At 37.8% G+C, this 23,793-nt stretch overlaps 1 protein-coding gene across 2 annotated transcripts in view; it reads left to right on the plus strand.

The window, feature by feature from the left end:
- The window catches only part of USP32 (ubiquitin specific peptidase 32), a 209,019-nt gene that overhangs the window by 60,431 nt on the left and 124,795 nt on the right, over positions 1-23,793 (plus strand). For both annotated transcript variants that reach the window (XM_081218969.1, XM_081218970.1), the window contains exon 2: positions 1,140-1,267. In XM_081218969.1, coding sequence (XP_081075095.1) covers positions 1,140-1,267 — 128 coding nt within the window. The remainder of the gene's footprint in view (positions 1-1,139; positions 1,268-23,793) is intronic.

The following is a 23,793-nucleotide window of genomic DNA, read 5'->3' on the forward strand; positions in this document are numbered from 1 at the left end:
CTTCAGATTCTACTGACATTTCCTTCTAAATATTTCCCAGATATAGCTCCTCCTTTTCTTCTCTTAGTAGCAGTCTATCTTTTGCTTCCACATTTGTTCCATTCTCTGTAGAACTGGTAAACTATCTGAATTTTATCTGACTGTGTCCTGTTTCCTGTCTGCCTGGAGTTTTTATCTGAATTGTGTCTGACAGAATCCCTTCCTTATTATGACAGAACCAAATTTCTCTGAATTGGTCAATGACTGCTTTAGGTTTATCACTTACTACTCCCTGCCTTATTCATTTTGTTCTAGTAACATACAATTCTCCATATGATCTATACATCATGCTCTATGCATTATACTTTGAAACAAACTATTATGTCTGCTTGGCATGCCCTTGTCCATTTTGCCTGGGTTAGTCTTTAAAAGTTTAAGTAATCATCCTCTCTGTCCAGAAGTCTTTGTCTTTCTTCTCTAGCATGGGATAAAGGTACTAATTCTGTGCCTCCATAGTGATGATTGTACTGACCACATAATACTAACGAGTATTTATTTTTCTGTCCTTGTAGACAGAGATTGTTCTATTCAGTGGAAAAAAGGCTTCAATGCCTAAAATAAAGTAATGGCTCAGTAATTTTTTTTTTGAGAGTGGATGTCTAAAAATTATAGTTTATTAGAATCATCTATTTATAGGTTACTTTCTTTGTAGATGATGACACGGTCTAAACTAAACTTAGGGGGTGTCTTCTGCATGGATAGATACATGCTCAAAGAGTAGAAATAATATAATTTTTATCCCAGAGGCAATGAGTGCATTGCTGCTAAAAACATATTAATGCCAGCATCTAAGGCCATTTAGCTTACTTGCTAATTCGAAGTACTTGTTACCTCTTCCTTACCCCTGCCTAAAATTTGTATGTATAATTTAATGTTCTGTCATTTGAAAATAGTGGGTCAGGAATTTACATATTTATTTTCTAGATTAGATTTGAAAATATTAGAATTATGAAAAATATCTTTGGGTTTATTTGACTTATTTGGAAAGAGAAATAATATTTGCCAATTTTTATTAGGAATTGGGTTGAAAAAATGTAAAGATTTTGAGAGATGACTTGTCTCCTCTAGTTTCTTACGCATCTTCTCTTTCTGAATTTCAGTTACAGATGTAGAGCTGAAACGACTGAAAGATGCCTTCAAGAGGACCTGTGGACTCTCATATTACATGGGCCAGCACTGCTTCATCAGAGAAGTGCTTGGGGATGGAGTGCCTCCAAAAGTTGCTGAGGTAATCTTTATGTTCTAGGTTTTCCTTTGAGATAGTTACTACCAGCCTGAATTCTTGAGGGTTCTCCTGGTCTTGACAGATTTAATCTTCCCTACAGTTATTTTTCTTGCTGAGTAGGTTAACAGATCTTGTTTTAGATGTCAATATGGCTGTGTTCTTAGAGGCCAAATGGGAGTACTGCAGAGCTGCAATTCTGCTTCTGTGTACTTCTGAGCCTTAATAGCCACTGATTATTATCATGGGACCATTTATATGACTAGCTTCTTATTCTTATAAACTTCATCACTCTGAGATATAATTTTTATGTTGGGAGTATTTTTATAAATTTTGAATTTAAAACCTTTCCATATAGTAAAACCTAATTAAATTAGTTCTGTAAAATTAAATGTTGTACATGAAACACTAGCTTATTGGAATTTGTAAAGGCTTATTTAAATTCTACTAAAAATTTTTAGGTAGAGATAAAATGAGCTAAGTTGATATAAATATCCCCTTTCTAACATTAAGTTCACTATTTTATAGGTATATACACAGATATGTATTATGTCATTCGAAAGGTGAAATGAGAATAGAATTAATAAAACAGTGAAAATTATAATAAGAATTTTAAGCTTGGTGTATTTCATAAATCCTTGATTCACCATTCCTAATTAGTGACAGTTGATATTTCTAACCCGTGCTGTGTGCTTTTGAATCTTATGGTTTACATAATATAGAAATTACATTTATTGTTTTTTTTGCATGTTTTAATCTTTTTTTTTTTGGTGGGAATATATGTTGCATTAATTCTTTTACATGTATTCTTGTGTAAAATTAAGTACTTTCTTGCTCTGTCATTATTTTGGATTTATGACAGGATTAGTTTTTTTCCTGATACTATTTATTGGGTTCTCTTTTTCTGTATGAATTCATCTTCCTATTTTCTTTTAATTTATTTGTCTTAAGTGCTAGTATAATATAAAAATTTGGAATTCAGAATTTTTCATTTTAGGATATAACTAGCAATTTAATGAGATAATGTAAGTTGCCCATTAGAGGAAGGGATTTAAACTGAATCCATAGTATTTAAAACAAGATGCTTCCAAATTCAAATGTATACTAACTTGAGCCTTTCTTTCCCTCAGCTTCTTCCTTAAAGTCAAAACTGTCAGTCTCTATGGGCTTCCCTGGTGGCGCAGTGGTTGAGAGTCCGCCTGCCGATGCAGGGGACACGGGTTCGTGCCCCGGTCCGGGAAGATCCCACATACCGCAGAGCGGCTGGGCCCGTGAGCCATGGCCGCTGAACCTGCGCGTCTGGAGCCTGTGCTCCGTGGTGGGAGAGGCCACAACAGTGAGAGGCCCGCGTACCACAAAAAAAAAAACAAAAAAAAAAAACAAAACTGTCAGTCTCTGTAAATTCATGGTGCTGGAAAACTTAGGTCAGAATATCTGATTTATCTCTTTGGATCATGTATAAAGATTTACTTGTGTACATCTACATACCTATAAACAGATGTCCATTGAGGTCCTTGTCCATTTTTTAATTGGGTTGTCTTTTTATTTTTTATTTTTTTGCGGTACGCGGGCCTCTTAGTGTTGTGGCCTCTCCCGTTGTGGAGCACAGGCTCCGGACGCGCAGGCTCAGAGGCCATGGCTCACGGGCCTAGCCACTCCGCGGCATGTGGGATGTTCCCAGACCGGGGCACGAACCTGTGTCCCCTGCATTGGCAGGCAGACTCTCAACCACTGCGCCACCAGGGAAGCCCTGGGTTGTCTTTTTATGCTTGAGATGTAAGAGTTCTTTATATATTCTAGGTCCCAGTCCCTTATAAGATACATGATTTGCAAATATATTGTCCCATCACTCTCTTGATGGTGTTCTTTGAAACACAAAACTTTAAAATTTTGATGAAGTGCAGTTTACCTGTTTTTCCTTTTATGACTTGTGTTTCTGGTGTTGTGTCTAGGAAACCACTGCCTAACCCAAGGTCACAAAGATTTACTCTTCTGTTTCCCTCTAAGGATTTTAGCCCTTACCTTTAGGTCTCATCCATCTTGTGCTAATTTTTGTGTATGGTGTGATGAGTCCAACTTCATTCTTTTGGAAATAGTTCTTTAGTCATCCTGTTACCGAGTCCAAGCTCCTACTGCTCGCCACATAACAGGTCAATAAATTGAGAGACGTGTTGTGGGGGCAAGGAATAATGACTTTATTCCGAAAGCCAGCAGACCAAGAAGATGGTGGACTAGTGTTCCAAAGAACCATCTTCCCTGAGTTAGAATTCAGGTTTCTTTTATAGTAAAAGGGGAGAGGGTGTGGCCTGGTTGTTGCAGACTTCTTGGTGCCTTTGTTCTTGCAGCTGTCCACGGAGGTCTGATCACAATGTTCCTAGACCTCCTGCAAGGCAAATGTTATTCTCTGTTCTGCAATTTTTTATCTCTATATGAATGAAAAAGTGTTATACCTTTAAAAAGTCAGAGCCTTGAGAATGGGCTATCTTGTATATTTTAGGCTATAGGCAACATTCTTTTATGAAAGATGCAAAGCCTGCATGACTAAGCACAGGCAACAGGGCGCAAAGGTTAGAGCTAAAGGAATAGAATCAATATGGAGTCAGGTTTATTCTTCTCTGTTATAGTCCGAGCAACTGTTTGTTGAAAAGATTATTCTTTCCCATTGAATCGTCTTATCACTGTTGTTGAAAATCAACTGATCATAAGCATAAGGTTTTACTTCTGGATTCTCATTTCTATTCCATTGCTTTCTGTGTCTATCCTTGCATCAGTATTATATTGTCTTGATTACTCTAGGTTTATAGTAAGTGTTGAAATCAGAAAGTGTCATTTCCCCATCTTTCTAATTTTTCAAGTTGTTGTGTCTATTCTGGGTCCCTTGCATTTACATATGAATTTTTGTATCAGTTTTTCAATTTCTGCAAAAGAAGCAGCTGAGATTCTGATAGGGGTTGCATTGAATCAGTAGATTGATTTGGGGGAGTATTGCCATTTTAACAATATTTAAGTCTTCTGACTCACAAAATTAGAATGCCGTTCCATTGATTTAGATTTTTAATTTCTTTCAGCAATGTTTTATAGTTTTCAATGTACAAGTCAAATGTCCATCAATAGAACAAAATGTGGTATATCTAATCTATAGAATGGAATATTGTTAATAAAAAAGGAATGAAGTTTTCTGATACGTGCATGGATGAACCTTCAAAACATTCTAAGTCAAAGAAGCCAAATACAAAACACCATGTATTTTTTTATTCTATTTGTATGAAATGGCCAGAATAGCCAAATCTGTGGAGACAGGAAATAGATTAGTGGCACTTTGTTAAAATTTTAGCTGATTTTTTTCTTACTCGCTTGCATGGTAGCTGCCTCTTCCTGCTGTTGTTTTGGAGGAATCTATCTTTCTTGAAATGTCAGATACAGGTTGCCCTGTTAACTCAGTTCTCCGATATGCTCAAGAAATGTAATATGATAGTTAAATGACTTTTTCTTGTTTTTAGGTTAGGAGTGACACTCAGGCTTTCTACATCTAAGGTGGAAGTGGAACTCCTTGGAGCGTAATTTTTATGTGAATATTTCGTAAATTTCATTTCACCCAAAATTATTTCAAGAGTCTCTGTCCTTTGGACTATCTTTTTTTTTTTTTTTTTTTTTTTGGCGGTATGCGGGCCTCTCACTGTTGTGGCCTCTCCCGTCGCGGAGCACAGGCTCCGGACGCGCAGGCTCAGTGGCCATGGCTCACGGGCCCAGCCGCTCCGCGGCATGTGGGATCCTCCCGGACCGGGGCCCGAACCCGTGTCCCGTGCATCGGCAGGCGGACTCTCAACCACTGCGCCACCAGGGAAGCCCTGGACTATCTTTTAAGAATCATCACTGGCTAGAATAATTAAAGTATTGAATAATTGTTTTACAAGAATGATCTTAATTTTAAATTGTAAAATCCATAATGATAGTTTCAAATTTCAGTTTCATTGTAGTTAACACTTTTTTGTGTGTAAACTCTAGCACAGTATTAAGCACAAATAGAAATTTTATAAATGCTTTTAGTGATGATGGTGAACTTCATTTATCCTATTATTTACAGACCTAGGTTTATTTTAAGTGAGGAGGAGTACTATTAGCATGTGAATATTGATTAGTACATATAACACTGTGTAAGTTTTAAAGTACTATAAGGAACTAAGTACTTCTGTCTTTAATCTCTCGTATTTTCTCATGAAAAGATGTCTTTATAGTGTCTCATACAATAATCTCAAAGGATGAGTGAACCCCATCAAGCTCAGTTCTGGAACAGTTCCAGCATTTATATAAAATGAGCTTGTAACTTATTTCAGGCATCTCTCCAAGACAGGCAGGTTAGTAGATAGACTTCAACTTTTGTGTATATTTGGGAAAGGGAGAGAATTTATGAGTATGTTTCATCTTGCAGAGTACAGAGTTATTTGCTAAAGAGGAAATAGTACATTTTAAGTAAAATGGAAGTATAGATCTGGGCAGATAGTTTTGAAGTTTGAATTTAGATGTAGTGGGTAGGCAGACTCATAGAATGGAGGATCTGTATTCTGTAGCTGCAGCAAAATCTTGTTAAATGATGGGATTTCTAAACAAAGTGATTAGTTGCAAAGCTAAGGAAGTAATCATTAGACTGTATGTGGCTCTTCTGCGATCTTTCTTAAAATCCTTCTAAGAGTTTCCTATGATAAATTCCAAGACAGGCTATTTTGGATAAGGAAAAATAACTCAAAGCAGTTTAAAATTTTTAGAATCAAAGCATTGATTTCATTTGACTCATTATTTTCTAGGATAGATTAGTGTAGTTAATATTTTGATGTAATTCTGATCTTGCTTATAATAATAACTGTGTTATTTGAACAAAATGTTAAATGAATGGAATTTGAGGGAATTAAGAAAACAAGGTCAAAACAAAGTGAATGGAAAACTGTGTTCTACTTGAAATTGGACTTTTCTGAACCAAGGCCACTAACTCTTAATTATTCAGTGTTTCTTCTTTAGTGTGTCACCCATCTCCCAACCCCTATTCCCCCAAAGAAATCTAATGACAAAACATTTCCATGTAGTATTGATTTGTAATCATTTCCTCTTGTTTTCACGTTCACTTAAAACTGTTTTTCACCATTTACAAAATATGCGGGATAGTTGCTACTCCTTAACTATTTCTTTTAACTGGAAACTCTTACATCTCTATCCCAGTATTGATTTCAATTCTGGGTGGCTGTCTAGGATAAAAATTCCACTCCACCTTCCTCCATAAAGCTGTCTCTGACAATTTTAGCCCACACTGGTTTTCTCCCATCCTTAAACTCTTAACAGGCATTAAAGCCTCCCTCTGTACTATGTAGTACAATGTTTTTATTAGATAATGACTAATTGTTCATTTAAATCTTGTCTCAACCAAGTTATGATTCTTGACGGGCAGACTTTATGACTTTTAAAAAATTGGCCCCAGAGTGTTGTGCATATAATATAAACTCAGTGAGTATTTTGATTTTTTTGTTTTGTTTTGTTTGTAAGTAATTGTATATTCTGCAAAACCCTGTTGTAAGAATGACCAGGACAATGACCAGGAAACCATACTCCTAAAGTCAATTAGCTTTGCTAGCTTTGCAGTCCTTGAACATTTAACCTTTTCCAAATTGGAGGAAAATGCACCTTTTAAGCAAAAGCAATCATAGAGCCTGGAGTGTTTTTAGACATAGTGGTCAACATGTGAAAACAAGCAGCTGATTAGTAGGATATTTTTCCATTAGTGTTGGTAAATTTATGCTGAGGTATTCATAATGCATTTAGGTGCCCCTTGGGACTAGGGACATGCATTTATTGAGTTGGCCAAAAAGTTTGTTCCAGTTTTTCCGTAAGATGTTATGGAAAAACCCGAACGAACTTTTTGGCCAACCCAATACTAGACAGTCTAGGTTTAGGGGGACTATCTGAGCATAGAATAATGATTTGTGATTGTTTTTTTGTTTCGATGTTAATTGATCAGTATTATTGATTACATCCCTTTATGTTGGATTTACTAGCATCATGGATAACAACTTTCTGGACAACTCTAGCCATTGTCAGCTCTTGATGCTGTTGATCATTGACTGTTATAATATACTAAAATAATACGTTTATATCAACCAGAGAAAAGCAGCTAATGTTTTCATGTTACATTAAATCCTAGTCTTGACATTATGGCTAACAGTAGAACACTAAGCAGGATACTGGTTTAAAATCTTTCTCTGGAACTAGAATCTGTAAAATAACCACTAGTCTTTAGCTTAACTGCATCACTTTCGTTCAGTGTAATATTCATGCTAGTTCTTAAATTGCATTGTTGTTGGTTTTTTTTTTTTGTATTTCTCTTTGTAAGACCAGACAAAAAAGATTCCAAGGGCTCTCTTAGATGAAGATAACAGAATATATCACTCCTTTCTTGTAAAATTACGTATGGACTTTAAAAAAATATATACATTATTGTCTTGATGGTTCTTAACTGCCAAGTTTTATCCTAGAGCAATATTTAAACAGTTTCATAAGCTATTGAAAAACAAAGTTCATAGTAGAAGAGCTGACATGTTATTAAGCATAATGGGACTAGGGAATTCCTTGTATAAAACATTACATCAAATACATTACATAAATTATAAGTGTTCTAAGTGGTATGCCAGATGTCAAAGAAGTTACTTATATTGGTACTAAAAAATACTCTTATAGAAAATAACTTATGCATAATCACTTATTTTGAATCCTTGGTGTATTAAGTGAGCCACTGATGTGACTAGTGTAGTAGATAAAAATAATTAACATCCTTTTCAAGTCAGTCTTGATAAGACACTTCTATCCAATATCATATTCCTTAATTGGTATTATGAGGTAAAATAAGGTTGATTTAATTTATAATCGAGAGTGTTAAAAACCTCTGCCTAAATTTAGCTGATAAAATTCAGCTGAGTTTGACTACAGAAGTTGGAAATTTTATATAAAAAGAATTCTAAATGGTGGGAAAAGCAACTAACATCTTCTAAACTTGGGTGAATGTAAAAGGAAGGCATATTCATTCTTATCCTTTTCTCCCTTTCTGCATGCCCATGGAATAAATATAGCTGTATTTTATTGAGCACCTACCTAATAAATTTCTTTTCTTTTTAAAATTTATTTATTTTTGGCTGTGTTGGGTCTTTGTTGCTGTGTGTGGGCTTTCTCTAGTTGCGGAGAGTGGGGGCTACTCTTCCTTGCAGTGCATAGACTTCTCATTGTAGTGGCTTCTCTTGTTGCAGAGCAAGGGCTCTAGGTGTGTGGTCTTCAGTAGTTGTGGCATGCAGGCTCTAGGGCGTGCAGGCTTCAGTAGTTGTGGCACACGGGCTTAGTTGCCCCGCGCCATGTGGGATCTTCCCAGACCAGGGATCAAACCAATGTCCCCTGCGTTGGCAGGCGGATTCTTAACCACTGTGCCACCAGGGAAGTCCCTAAATGTAATTTCTTGATGCTTTATTTTTTATGAGTAGCTGATTGAAAATATGAAGAGGAGAGAATTTATGTTCAGAGTCATTTATTTATTTGTTCTTTTAAAATTTATTTATTTTATTTATTTATTTTTGGCTACGTTGGATCTTCATTGCTGTGTGTGGGCTTTCTCTAGTTACGGCACACAGGCTTCTCATTGTGGTGGCTTCTCTTGTTGCAGAGCACAGGCTCTAGGCACGTGGGGTTCAGTAATTGTGGCACACTGTCTCAGTAGTTGTGGCGCACGGGCTTAGTTGCTCCGCGGCATGTGGGGTCTTCCTGGACCAGGGCTCGAACCCCTGTCTCCTGCGTTGGCAGGTGGATTCTTAACCACTGCGCTGCCAAGGAAGTCTCCAGGGTCATTTATACTTACAGCTTTAGGGTACACTTTTTCCTGCCTAGTTCTCTATTAAGTTATAAGAACATCCTGAAGCACCTTTCTGAGAATCTGAGGTGTTGTCCCAAAAATGCTATTATAAAAAATGATGGACTTAAAGAAATTATTAGCTGTGTAATGGTTAACATTTCATACTATATACATCATTGTCGTTTTGAATGCAAATACATACAGTAGGTAAACAATATAACCACATATATTGTAGTTTCAAATATATGTAACACTTTATAGTCATCAAAAATTGTGATTTTAGGATTAATTTTGTAATTAAGGAACATTGCAGTCAACTGTGGGATTTTCGAGAGTGTATTCTCAGGAAACAAATGGCATGAAGAAACAGCAATATATTCTATGTTCACACAAACTAATACAGGATAGCAAATCATTTATTGAAAAATGTTAATATATTATGGCTAAAAAGGAAGTCCTTAATATAGTCTATCCTTTTTTCTTTATTTTACAGTGTTGTTCTTTAGTAAGCATCTCGTTTATTCCCATTATTTAAAATAAATATTTGTTGTGAAATGTCTCTGATTTTTTGTGAATGCATAAAAGTTTTTTGAAATGAACTCAAAATAATAGTATATAATAAATGATTTGTAATACATACAGTAATACATATCATTGTATTTTCTCCTATATTAGTTAACTTTTCTCAGCAACATACATTTAATAACTAGTCCACGGGAATGGGAATGTATTTTAAAGAAGTCTTGTCCTGTATTTTTAGCTGCTAAAGCTAGATTATTGAAGTCTTTAATTTATTCTTATTTTTCCTGAGAGTTTGATACTAATACAATATATTTCTTCACTGGGCAGTCTTTCTTTGACCTTCTTCCTTTTAAAATAGAAGCATATTACAAAAGGTTCATTCTGCTTATTATAAATATAGTAAGATGTTTTTCATGAGGATTTTCTTTTTACTACTTTGTAAAATTATATTCAGTGACTTAAAAGTAAAAAGGAAGACCTGTTGGTACACACACAACATAAGTAAATCTCCCAATCACTATGCTAAATGAAAGAATCCAGTTAAAAATAGAGCACATGCTTATGATTCCATTCATATAAAATTCTAGAAAATGCAAAATCTATCATGAAACGAAGCTTACCTAGAGCCTGGTACTGGTGTTGGTGCAGGAGGAAGGAGAGGGAGGGATAAATTACACAGGGACATGAAACTTGAGGTGATAGAAATGTTCGTTACTTGTTTTTTTTTTGGCTGTGCTGGGTCTTCGTTTCTGCGTGCGGGCTTTCTCTAATTGCGGTGAGTGGGGGCTACTCTTTGTTGCGGTGAGTGTGCTTCTCATTGCAGTGGCTTCTCTTGTTGTGGAGTGCAGGCTCTAGGCACGCAGGCTTCAGTGGTTGCAGCATGTGGGCTCAGTAGTTTCAGCACGTGGGCCCCAGAGCACGTGGGCTTCAGTGGTTGCGGTGCGTGGGTTCAGTAATTGCCGCATGTGGGCTCTAGCGCATGTGGGCTTCAGTAGTTGTGGTGTGTAGGCTCAATAGTTGCAGCATGCGGGCTGTAGAGCATGCGGGCTTCAGTAGATGCAGCGTGCAGGCTCAGTATTTGTGGTGCGCAGGCTTAGTTGCCCCGCGGCATGTGGGATCGAACTCGTGTCCCCCTGCATTGGCAGGCAGATTCTTAACCACTGGACCACCAGGGAAGTCCTGTTACTTGTTTTCTTGATTGTGATTATGGTTTCAGTGGTATGACATGATGTGTGACAAAACGAATCAATTGTACACTTTAAGTATATGCAGTTTATTGTACTTCAGTTATTCCTCTAAAACTTGGTAGAACATTTAATTAGATGTACTTATTGAGCTTTTCAGGAAGAATACTTGTTCTACTTGGAAAAGTGAGCTGGAAATATAAAAATTGACTATTGACAGACATATGATTTCCTTTTCGTTCTTCACTAAGATATTTGGATTTTAGTTCTAACTTTATTATTTACTTCATGATCTTTTCCTAGTCACTTAAGTTCTGAGGCAAAAGAACCTCCAAACCTTCCATCAGAATTATTGTAGGAATTTAGGTATATGACCAGCCTGACTATAATTAGAAGAGTTTGAAGTACAGTTAAATTGTTTTATTCATTTATTTATTTATTTATTTGGTTGCATTGCGTCTTAGTTGCACCTGGTGGGCTCCTTAGCTGTGACTCACTGGCTCCTTTAGTTATGGCACACGGGCTTCTTAGTTGTGGTACGTGGGCTCCTTAATTGTGGCTTGCCAGCTCCTTAGCTGTGGCATGCGAACTCTTAGTTGTGGCATGCACGTGGGATCTAGTTCCCTGATCAGGGATCGAACCCGGGCCCCCTGCATTGGGAGCACCGAGTCTTAGCCACTGTGCCACCAGGGAAGTCCCACGAAGTGCAGTTAAATTGTAATGTTCTACTGTTGACTTTGAGATCTGCCTGGATTGGAGGAGAGAAGGATATTGGTAGGTTAGTCTGGGAAAGTTGGGGCAGTGAAAGGAAAGAATTCCCAGTGATAAATTTGGAACTCTGCCTTTTTCTCCTGATTTAAGTTATGGATTAAATTAAGCTTTTAGAAAATAAAAGTGAAAGCAAGGCAATTCTAGAATGAGATCATTAATCATAGAAGATCCAGGATAATTAGCTTCCAAGAAAAGTATGGATAATAAAGTAGGATAAGAACAGACAAGGGGAGTTAGTTGTGAGGACAAGGATCCAATCTTAGGATCATGGATTAAGATGTGGAACAGCAAAGAAAAAAACTAGCCAGGAAATCTCACTAGGCAGAATTCAGGGATACTAACTCCAAGGAGAATAATTTTGACTTGAAACTTAGTAGTTGAACCTGCAGCATTAACAGGTTTCTTTCTTCAAGCATCAGTGGGTTTAAGGAAAATTCAGTTTCTTCCTTGGGATGGGAATAGATCAGCTGTAAGGGACAAATATTTGCTTTAAAGGAAGCTAGTGAGTAGAAGGGGAACCCAGAACTTCAAAGACATTACTTAATGATGTTAAATAAACCAAGGCCAAGCTAATTGAGAGAGTATACTAAAAATTTACCTCACCGATGTGTAGTGACACTGTAGTTTATGCTCTGAGCCTTTTTTGTAGCTGTGTATTTGAACAGACATAAGTAGACAAGGTATCTTCAGAGATGAGAAAAGAGGCTACAGACTGACTCTTCGGACTTGCTATCCAGTGTGGTGGCAGCAGGAAGTTACCTAAGACAGAGGTAATGATCTGGTTTGTTCAGTCAGTCCTGGGGTTAGTTTACTGGTCCGACAGTCTGTCAGATACTAAGTAATTAATGTACAGAGGTATTCTGAACATTTTGTTTAGGCAAGGCTCCTTTGCTGTTGGGCTGGAGGAAGGGAGAAAAGTAATAAGGAGTGTTCTATTCTCTACATTTAAGAAGAGTATTTGTTAGTAACTTACTTTCTGACTCTTATATAAACATTTAATGCCATGGATTCATGACTACCATATAACAGTCAACAATTCTGTGGGATATATACCTGACACAGGCCTAGGATAATTCTTAATATGAAAAATAATGGATTGTAGGACAAATATTAATGAAATATACCAAGAATATGGAGCAACTAACATGTTTTAGTTTTTTTCTGAAAATAGTATTTAATATTTTCCCTTCAACAATAAATTTCACAATTTATTCTTTAACAGTAAAATAAGTTGACAAGATAGTAATCTGTATAAATAAAATTAATTTCTATCTCTTAGAACGTCCTGTGAAAATAACCAGACTTATTTTCATAAAACTTGGTAAAGTTTGTTTGGGGAGATAGGACTTATAGACTATTCTATACTATGTTATAGACTGTTCAGTACTCTGTGCATGAACTTTTCTTTGGTGATTCTTTAGGGGAATTTCAAGGAGAGAGGCACCTTACATAGTATTTCATACTGAGGTCCAAGGATTCTATGTGACTTACCACAAGTATTAAGTCCCTATAGAATGAGAAAATAAACTGTGGTGTCAAATATGGACCTCAAATCAAGTTACAAGTTTAGATGGTCTGACATGCAGGCTTTGATTTATTATTGATCTATGTACCAGTGGGAAATGCAACACTACTCTCCCCCACCTAAAATCCACAGTGACTAAATATATTAGTTTTGTTTCTCTTTTATGTAAAAGAATTTCAAAGGTAGGTATTCTAGGGCTTGAATGGCAGCTGCCCTATCATTAGGGACCCAGGTCCTATTTGATCAGAGAGTCTTTTCGGAAGTCCACCCACTGACTTTCAGTTTTATCTCATTGGCTATCCCCAGTTGCAAGAGACTCTAGGAAATGTAAAAAATGTGAGTTTGAACAGGTATAATAACACCTTAGAAAAAATTGGGGTTCTATTACAAGGAAGAAAAGAAAAATGGTTATTGTATAGATAGCTAACAGTTTCTGCCACAAGCTATATCATACAAGGTGTATTATGATCCAGGGTAAAGTAGCAACAGGAATATACTTATACAGATTGGACAGTTGAACATTTTATTTAATAAAATTGCCTTTTAAAAAAGGTACGCAATAGGGCTTCCCTGGTGGCGCAGTGGTTGGGAGTCCGCCTGCCGATGCAGGGGACACGGGTTCGTGCTCCGGTCCGGGAAGATCCCACATGCCGCAGAGCGGCTGGGCCCGTGAGCCATGGCCGCTGAGCCTGCGTGTCCGGAGCCTGTGCTCCGCAATGGCAGAGGCCACAACAGTGAGAGGCCCGCGTACCGCAAAAAAAAAAAAAAAATGTATGCAACAAATGTTTTAGTTATTTATATTGAATTACACTGCTTTTTTGTTTTTAATTGCTCTGTATTTCATGTTTTATAATCCTGTGAACTGTTTTCAATTGATTTAAAAGAAATAGGTAATGTGTGTGTATGACACACTATTTAAAACTTACAGAAGGGATTCCTTGGTGGCACAGTGGTTGGGAATCCACCTGCCAATTTAGGGGACATGGGTTCGAGCCCTGGTCTGGGAAGATCCCACATGCTGCGGAGCAGCTAAGCCCGTGCGCCACAGCTACTGAGCCTGCGCTCTAGAGCCTGCGTGCCACAGCTACTGAGCCCGCGTGCCTGGAGCCCGTGCTCCACAGCAGGAGAAGCCACTGCAGTGAGAAGCCCGCGCATGGCAGGCAGGAGCGGCCCCCGCTCGCCACAACTAGAGAGAGCCCGCGCGCAGCAACGAAGACCCAATGCAGCCAAAAATAAAAATAAATAAAATTAATAAATTTTAAAAAAATTAAAAAAATAAAACTTATAGAAGAGTTTTAAGTGAAAAGTTAAGACTTCTCCATTTTATCCCCATTATCTAGAGTCCTTCCCCAGCAGCAACCAGTTACCTGTTTTGCAAATAAAAATTTTAAATTATTATTTTTATCATAGTGATATATGCATATAGTTAAAGTAGAATCAGAAAGAGAGTGAAAAACAAGAATCCTTGTCCCCGCATACCTAAATCTCATCCCGGTTCCAGAGGCAACCACTTTCTAGTAATAGTTTCTTGTATATACCTCCATTTTCTAAATACTGTTCTTTACTGCTAATTCTTAGTTAATTTTAGATTTTATCCTTTGCTTTCCAATTGTAGAAGATATTTAGCGTTCTTACACACTCCACACCACATCATCCTAATGCGATTGTATCACAATCTTTGGTTAAATTGGTATTTGTTATTTATAGTGTTATGACTATGTAAATATTCTCTGCAACATGGTGTACTGTTATTTAGTTTTCTTTCTTATTCAATTTTCTGTTTTTTCCTGGAATTATAACAGTTTCCTTATTTCTTAGAAATTGAGGTATACTCGATTTACAGTATTTTATAAGTTTCAGGTGTTCAACAGTGTGATTCACAATTTTTAAAGATTATACTCCATTTATAGTTGTTGTAAAATATTGCTTTATTTTTTCATTTGCTTAGTTTTCATACCTGTGGCTAAATTGTTCTATATCTTCCAATTTTTTAGTATAATTTTCTGTGAGACAATGGTTAATTTTTTTTTTTTTTTTTTTTTTTTTTTTTTTCTTTCTTTTTGGCGGTATGCGGGCCTCTCACTGTTGTGGCCTCTCCCGTTGCGGAGCACAGGCTCCGGACGCGCAGGCCCAGCGGCCATGGCTCACGGGCCCAGCCGCTCCGCGGCACATGGGATCCTCCCAGACCGGGGCACGAACCCGTATCCCCTGCATCGGCAGGCGGACTCTCAACCACTGCGCCACCAGGGAGGCCCTAATTTTTTATACTGATCTTCTAAATGTATTTTTAGCTTAAGTATTTTAGTTGTGGTAGATACATATATACATATCATATATTTCTTTCTTTCTATCTATCTGTCTGTCTATCTATCTATCTCAGGCTGTCTTTGTTTCCTCTAATAATCCGTGAATTTTTATGCTTTTTGGCCTTCTTTGTCCCAACCATGAATAAAAAAAAAAACAATGCAAGATTTAATTAGTGAGTTTTCCTTATTTGCTATTGAAGTAATGTGGGACATCAAGACAAAATATAGGGGCTTGGCTTCCCTGGTGGAGCAGTGGTTAAGAATCCACCTGCCAGTGCAGGGGACACGGGTTCGAGCCCTGGTCCGGGAAGATCCCACATGCCGCGGAGCAACTGAGCCTGTGCACTGCAATGAAGAGTAACCCCTGCTCACCACAACTAGAGAAAGCCCGTGCACAAGAACGAAGACCCAATGCAGCCATAAAATAAATAAATAAAATAAATAAATTTATTTTAAAAAAGATATAATACAGGAGGTGAATTGAGGATGAATTTTAATTACATCATTTGCATGTTGTTAAATGACCATTAAGAACAATGGAAATATACTAGATATAAAATTCCATCTGTACAAAGCAGCTGACCTCAGAGGAAGGAGAAATCAGGCTTAAGAATTGTTTTAGTTATTTTTTCCCTCTCACGTGAAAGAAGCTGAGATATTCTTTAAAATCAAGTTAGGGCTTCCCTGGTGGCACAGTGGTTGAGAGTCCACCTGCCGATGCAGGGGACACGGGTTCGTGCCCTGGTCTGGGAAGATCCCACATGCCATGGAGCGGCTGAGCCTGTGAGCCATGGCCGTTGAGCCTGCGCGTCCGGAGCCTGTGCTCTGCTACGGGAGAGGCCACAACAGTGAGAGGCCCACATACTGCAAAAAAAAAAAAAAAAAAAATCAAGTTAGTAGCATCTATGAAAATGTGTTTTCATTTTTTACAGATTCTGGCTAGAGTTTAGCTTTTTAAAATAGTTTATAGTTTAAAAATCAGTTTATAATTGGCACTGTTCACAGAAATTAGTAGTAGGCAAAAAGTTTTAAGTTATTTTATGTATGGTTGGCAACTTTAATAGTATTCTAGCTCTGAAGAATAATTTCTTCATTAATTTCCAAATGACAGAGCAGTAAAGGTATTTTGACAATTATACAGAAAACTATACTGGCATATAATACTTCACGTTAAGATTCATCCTGAAGTATTTTTCCCATCTTTGCTCTTTCTTGTAGTTATATTTGATTTTCAAAAATTTCAGATTAGGAATAAAAATACTTATAGAAGCAGTCTTCAAAAAAGTGTATTAAACCAACTTTGCTGTGTATACCACTTCTTTGCTTTAAATGAAATAGTGCTGTTTTTTCCCTAGCAGCTTTTTCCTTAACAGTTCTGTAATTATTGAGTTATAGTACATGCTATTCAATTCACCCGTTTAAAGTATATAGTTAATGGCTTTTAGTTTGTTCACAGAGTTGTGCAGCTATCACCACAATCAGTTTTATCACCCCTAAAAGAAACCTTATTCTCTCCATCCCCTCCTCTGCCAGCCCTAACCTAACTAATATACTAGTTACTTTCCATCTCTATAGATTTACCTATTCTGGACATTTCATATAAATGGAATCACATTGTATATGGTCTTCTGTGACTGGCTTCTTTGACTTAGATGAATCTCAAAAACATTATGCTATCTTGCAGCATGTGTCACTTCTTCATTCCTTTTTAATAGGACAATATGCTATCGTATGGATATATCACATTTTGTTTATTCATTAGTCAATCAATGGATATTTGAGTTATTTTCACTTCTGGGCTATTATAAATAATGATGCTCTGAACATTAATGTGCATTTATGTTTTCATCTCTCTTGGGTATATACCTTAGATGGAATTTCTAGATCTTATGGTAACTCTGTGTTTAACCTTTTGAGGAGCTGTCAGACTGTTCTCCAAAGTGGCTGCACCATTTTACATTACCACCAACAGTGTGTGAGGATTCCAGTATTTCTCTACATCCTTGCCAACCTTGTTATTAACTGTGTTTGATTATAGTCATCCCAGTGGGTGTGAAGTGGTATCTCATTGTGGGTTTTTTAAAAAATTAATTAATTAATTTTTGGCTGCGTTGGGTCTTCGTTGCTGCGTGTAGGCTTTCTCTAGTTGCGGTGGGCAGGGGCTAATCTTCGTTGTGGTGCGTGGGCTTCTCATTGCAGTGGCTTCTCTTGTTGTGGAGCACAGGCTATAGGCATGCCGGCTTCGGTAGTTGTGGCACACAGGCTCAGCAGTTGTGGCTTGTGGGCTCTAGAGCACAAGCTCAGTAGTTGTGGTGCACGGGCTTAGTTGCTCCGCAGCATGTGGGACCTTCCCAGACCAGGGCTCAAACCCTTGTCGCCTGCATTGGCAGGTGGATTCTTAACCACTGTGCCACCAGGGAAGTCCCGCTCATTGTGGTTTTGATTTGCATTTCCCTCAATAGTGGTATTCTGAAATAAAGTTTTTAATTTTTAAGGAAGATTATTTGAAAAGAATCTCTAATCGTTCAGCTATCTTGATTAAATATGTTAGTGGATCTGAAGAGTATAGTAAAGGTTTATACATTCTGTGATGTACATGTATATGGGAGTTTGTGTTTGGCTTAACTGACTCAAGCCATTTCAGGGCACTGAAGAATTTGAGGTTTTTTGTATCTCAGCAATAGATATTTTTGAAAATTTAAAGTAATAATCATTCTTCAAATTTAATGTTGGGGGCCTCCCTGGTGGCGCAGTGGTTGAGAGTCCGCCTGCCGATGCAGGGGATGCGGGTTCGTGCCCCGGTCTGGGAGGATCCCATATGCCGCGGAGCGGCTGGGCCCGTGAGCCATGGCCGCTGGGCCTGCGCGTCCGGAGCCTGTGCTCCGCAACGGGAGAGGCCACAACAGTGAGAGGCCCGCATACCGCAAAAAGAAAAAAAAAAAAAAAAAATTAATGTTGATATAAAAGACTTAATCTATATTGTATATGGTGGCTCTATAGAGTCCAGGTCTAGAACTCAAGGACTATCTCCTCTTTTTTGAACCCCAACTCAGTTAATTTTGATGTTTTCCAGTCTTGATCCTTTTCTGAATTTCTACTTTTTAAAATCCATTTTTAACAATATCTATATATCTGTTAATTTGTATAAATAAAATTTTGTGAAGTTTTACTAATATAGGGAACCAAGATGAAATGCCATTGGCTTTTAAATCACTTATTCATTTTCTTGGTTTGTAGTATAATACTTACTAAATTCATCTAAGAACAATATTTTAAACACATAAATAAATATGATTTAGTTCTGCAGAGCTACTACGCATCTCACTCTAAAGAAACAGCATGTTGAGTCTCAAGATATATTAAACATCTTGTATAAAACAGTGGACCTGTTTTGTACCTAGTAGTCACATTTTACTTATTTTTTTCTTAGTCTCATAGGACTTATATTTTGATACTATTTATTTTTGTTCATTAACTTTATTCAGTAGTCATTGAGTGCCAACTATAGGCCCTTTATCAAAAAGAGGTGGCTAAAGTTGTGACAAAGTTGAAATACACTGTCTCGTAATCTCAGAGTTATGAAGAAAGTAACCTGATTAAAATAATTAACACTGAGGTGTTAATGACTAGTATAGTTGGCCTTCACAAGAAGTTTTCACTCTTAAAAGTTGAGCTTGTTTTCCCAGGTTTCCAATTAGTAGACCTAGGGAAGTGATTTTTTTTTTTTTTTTTTTTTTTGGTTGTTGTATTCTTCAGTTCTAAAATTTCCATTTGGTTTCTATGCTGAGACTTTCCATCTTTCCATTCAAAAGTGTTCTCATTTCTTTGGGCATTTTTATCATGGCTGCTCCAAAATCTTTGGTAAGTCTAATATCTGTCTCGTGTAATTGTTGATGCCTGTTGATTGTAGTTCCCTAATTGAATTGAGACTTTACTGGTTCTTTATATGCTGAGTAATTTTGGATTGTATTCTAGACATTTTAAAAAATTAATTAATTAATTAATTAATTGATTGATTGATTTTTGGCTGCATTGGGTCTTTGTTGCTGCTCACGGGCTTTCTCTAGTTGCGGCAATCAGGGGTTACTCTTTGTTGCAGTGCACAGGCTTCTCATTGTGGTGGCTTCTCTTGTTGCGGAGCATGGGCTCTAGGAGCGTGGGCTTCAGTAGTTGTGGCACACGGGCTCAGTAGTTGTGGCTCGCAGGTTCTAGTGCGCAGGCTCAGTAGTTGTGGTGCATGGGCTTAGCTGCTCCATGGCATTTGGGATCTTCCCGGAACAGGGGTCGAACCCTTGTCTCCTGAATTGGCAGGCGGATTCTTATCCAGTAAGACACCAGGGAAGTCCCTATTCTAGACATTTTTAATTTTTTAATTTTTTTTTAATTTTTGGCCACAACATGCAGCTTGCAGGATCTCAGGTCCCCTACCAGGGATCAAACCTGTGCAATGGCAGTGAAAGCGCCAAATCCTAACTACTAGACCACCAGGGAACTCCCTCTAGACATTTTTAGTATTATGTTATGAGATGCTGAGTCTCTTTAAATCCTATGGATATGTTGATACAGTTGGCCTTCCAGATCTCCTGGGTCCCCCAACTGTGGATGAAAAAAACTTGGGAAAAAAATTCCAGGAAGTTCCAAAAAGCAAAACTTGAATTTGCCACAGGCTGGCAACTATTTATATAGCATTTGCAACTATTTACATAACATTTACATTGTATTAGATATTATAAGTAATCTAGAGATGATTTAAAGTATAGGAGAGAATTACATAGGTTATAGGCAAATGCTACTCCATTTTATATAAGGGACTTGAGCCTCCGCAGATTTTGGTATCTGCCAAGGGCTTGGAACTAATTTTCTGTGGACACCAAGGGACAACTGTACATTTGTTTTTATCAGATAATGGGTATTGATGGGTTCAGGCTGCAAGTTCCAACCAGTCGTCTTTTGGTTGTGTCAGTGAAGTTTTCACAGCCTTTGCAGTGCTATTTGGATCTGTTCCACACGTGCAACCACCCAGTGGCCAGTCTGGAACCTGGGCATTGACCTATCCTCAATTTGTAATTCTGTTTAGGGTCAGATCCATGCATGTGCAGTTATGTGACAAACCCAGGAGTTCAAAAACAACTTTCCTGAGCTCCTTCATCCTCGCAATATCCGTAATACTTCCCTTTCCCTGAGCTCCCATTTTTAGTCCTCCTATCAGGTGCCTTAGTTACTCTGCTATGCCACGTACTTCCACTACTGTGCCTGTGTCCAGAGCCAAGCTGGAGGACAACAGAGAGATGACGAAAACAATGGGAGTTTGTCTCACCCTCTTGGGATCGTAGCTACTCTGATTGGAGAGTGTGGTAGGCTGAATAATGGACCCCCAAATCTCCAGGTCGTAATCCCTGGAGCCTGCATGTGGCATGTGTCTGTGGAATTGTGGTAGTAAATGTGCATGTTCTAAAATGCCAGGTTTATTACTTTACCTGAAAATATTTTTACTTATTTAATTGAAGAAATCTGCCTTGGCTACTGGAAATAGGTTTACATAATTATATATTCTTGGTTGTTTAATTCTCAGTTTGAGATTTCCAGGAGTGATTACTCTCTGAAAATTTATTGTATGGGTGGTATTTTTCTAATGATGATATTGAAGATATTTATAACCTGTCCTGTTTTTTTTTTTTTTTTTTGCGGTACGCGGGCCTCTCACTGTTGTGGCCTCTCCTGTTGCGGAGCACAGGCTCCGGACGCACAGGCTCAGCGGCCATGGCTCACGGGCCCAGCCGCTCTGCGGCATGTGGGATCTTCCCAGACCGGGGCACGAACCCGTGTCCCCTGCATCGGCAGGCGGACTCTCAACCACTGCGCCACCAGGGAAGCCCCCTGTTTTGTTTTGTAGTGAGTATTCTAGTTGCCCTTGTGATTTAATAAAATAACATTCATCTGTTGACACAGTGTTTATCACACCCTATATGTTGAATTGGGTCTTGATTTTACTGTTTCTCATAGAGTTATGTAGTATTTACCTAACAGGTAAGTGGTACAGTGTTTAGGTCAGTATAAGCTACCAAAGGTTGTAGGTAAGGGCAGGAACTGGCATGAGTTTGGAAGAGTGTGCTCTGAGCATTCCTGGCTCTTAGTTGGAGGGGCAGGTCAGACTAATAACTGTATATTACTGTAGTTTGCTCATTTCTTGTCTAGGTGAGAGACTGACTATGAAGGTGGTTCTCAGAATAGCCCTCCTTACTGCAACTTTTACATTTAAGAAATAGGTATGATATACCGCTAGATCAAACAAATCTTTTTCCATCTCAAAGGACTTTTAAAAAATCTATGAGAATAAGTCTTCTTTCAAAACCAAGACACTTTTAATGAGTTGAAGACTATGAGTAAGGAAGCAAATTAAGCACATGTAACAGAAGATGTATACATCAATTTTTGGTGCCAAGAAAGAACAATTAAGTTGTTCCTTCTTCACTGTCTCCCTTACCCCATTTGATGCCCGGCACATAGATAATATTTATTATGTGGGGTATAATTTTTATTATTTATTTGACTTTACGAATAATTTGTGTCTTCCTCTTTTTTTTTTTTTTTTTTTGCTGTGCTGTGTGGCATGCAGGATCTTAGTTCCCTGACCAGGGATCGAACCCGTGCCCCCTGCATTGGGAGTGCGGAGTCTTAACCACTGGACCACCAGGGAAGTCCCAATTTGTTTCTTCTTTTTAACTTGAAAAGTGTTATGTTATTTTTTGTTTTCAAAAAAGTTCATGTTGTAAATGTGTGGATCTTTGTGGAATTTTTTCCCTTGGTCATGTGCCCTTAGGAGAAGAACTGCCTGTTACAGCTAGTGGTAGGGAGAAAATATTATTTAGAATACATTTAATATAAATTTTTCCTAAAAAATTCTTTCTGGAGAACATTTACTCAAATATTCTGAAGACCTGTTCATCCTAAATCTTTTTTTTTTAAAGGTTGGTGGGATTCTCACTTTTAAAAAAAAATTAATTAATTAGGCTGCGTTGGGTCTTAGTTGTGGCACGCAGGCCCTTCATTGCAGTGCACGGGCTTCTCTAGTTGTGGCTCGTGGGCTTCTCTCTAGTTGTGGCGCGCAGGCTCCAGAGCGCACGAGCTCAGTAGTTGCAGCGCTCGTGCTTAGTTGCCCTGTGACATGTGGGATCTTAGTTCCCTGACCAGGGAACAAATCCGTGTCCCCTGCGTTGAGGGTGGATTCTTAACCACTGAACCACCAGGGAAGTCCCCATCCTAAATTTTTTAAACTGAAATTTTTATTAAGATAAATACAGATTCACATGCAGTTAATAAGGAAGAAAACAGAGATCCTTTTTATATTTTTCCAGTTTCTCCTTGAAGATAACATTTTACAAATGCATAAAATCACAGTCAGGATATTGTCACTAATGTTATCTACTGATCTTATTTCACTTTACCCAGTTTTACTCTGTGTGTGTGTGTGTGTGTGTGTGTGTGTGTGTAAAATTCTGTACAATTTTATAACTGTGTGGGTGCATGTATCTACCACCACAGTCAAGATACTAAATAGTTGGTAAAGTCACCAAAACTTGATAGTTGATGAGCTTTGAGTTTTCTGGCGTTATATGTCTTCTGTTGGTAGAAGTCACAGAATGGAACCCAGGTGCGATATGGTTTGCCACTGTCCATTTATCAGTCTTCTTCCAGCAAAGTTCCTTTGGTTTCTGGTTCCGATTGAGTTGATTGAGTTTGGTTTGGGGCACTTCTCATGATACCCTTTAGTTCCTGAGAATTGGAGCCCCTCATTCAAGAATGTTTGAGGATCCTTTTGTTTGTCCAAGAGAGCCCTGAAAAAGGATCAGCAGCTTAATTTTACTGGTATTTTGAAAACTATGTATTGAAGTTTTTTGGACTGAAAAATAGTCCCCATTACTGATTTTCATTTTCTTTTTTTTTCCTCATTAGGGTCGGGAATATTTTTTCAGTAACCCCTGGGAACCACATTAAGCCCTCACCAGCCTATTTATTTGAAGGATAATAGCATGTTTATTTCATATCCTTGAACTCCAAAGAGATACTACCTGAACTTATTATTAGTCTGTTCTCTGTTAGGTCAGTTGAGAGCATCATGCTATAATGGCCAAAGTTGTTAGTTTTATCCTTCTACGGGTAATTTCAACTGAACCCAAAATTGGCAATGTCGTAGTTATATATAATAACATGGTTTGCAAATGTTACAGGAGGTATAAATAAAAGTAATTTGTTTATTTGAAAACAAACCTTTCCCTCAGAGATACTGTATGACTGTGAGACACTTTGGTTGTGGTTTATTAATATTATATGCTAGCTACTTTATTAGC

The sequence above is a fragment of the Mesoplodon bidens genome (genome assembly GCF_964165515.1).
Source record: "Mesoplodon bidens genome assembly, chromosome: 19".
In the NCBI taxonomy this organism is placed as follows: domain Eukaryota; kingdom Metazoa; phylum Chordata; class Mammalia; order Artiodactyla; family Ziphiidae; genus Mesoplodon; species Mesoplodon bidens.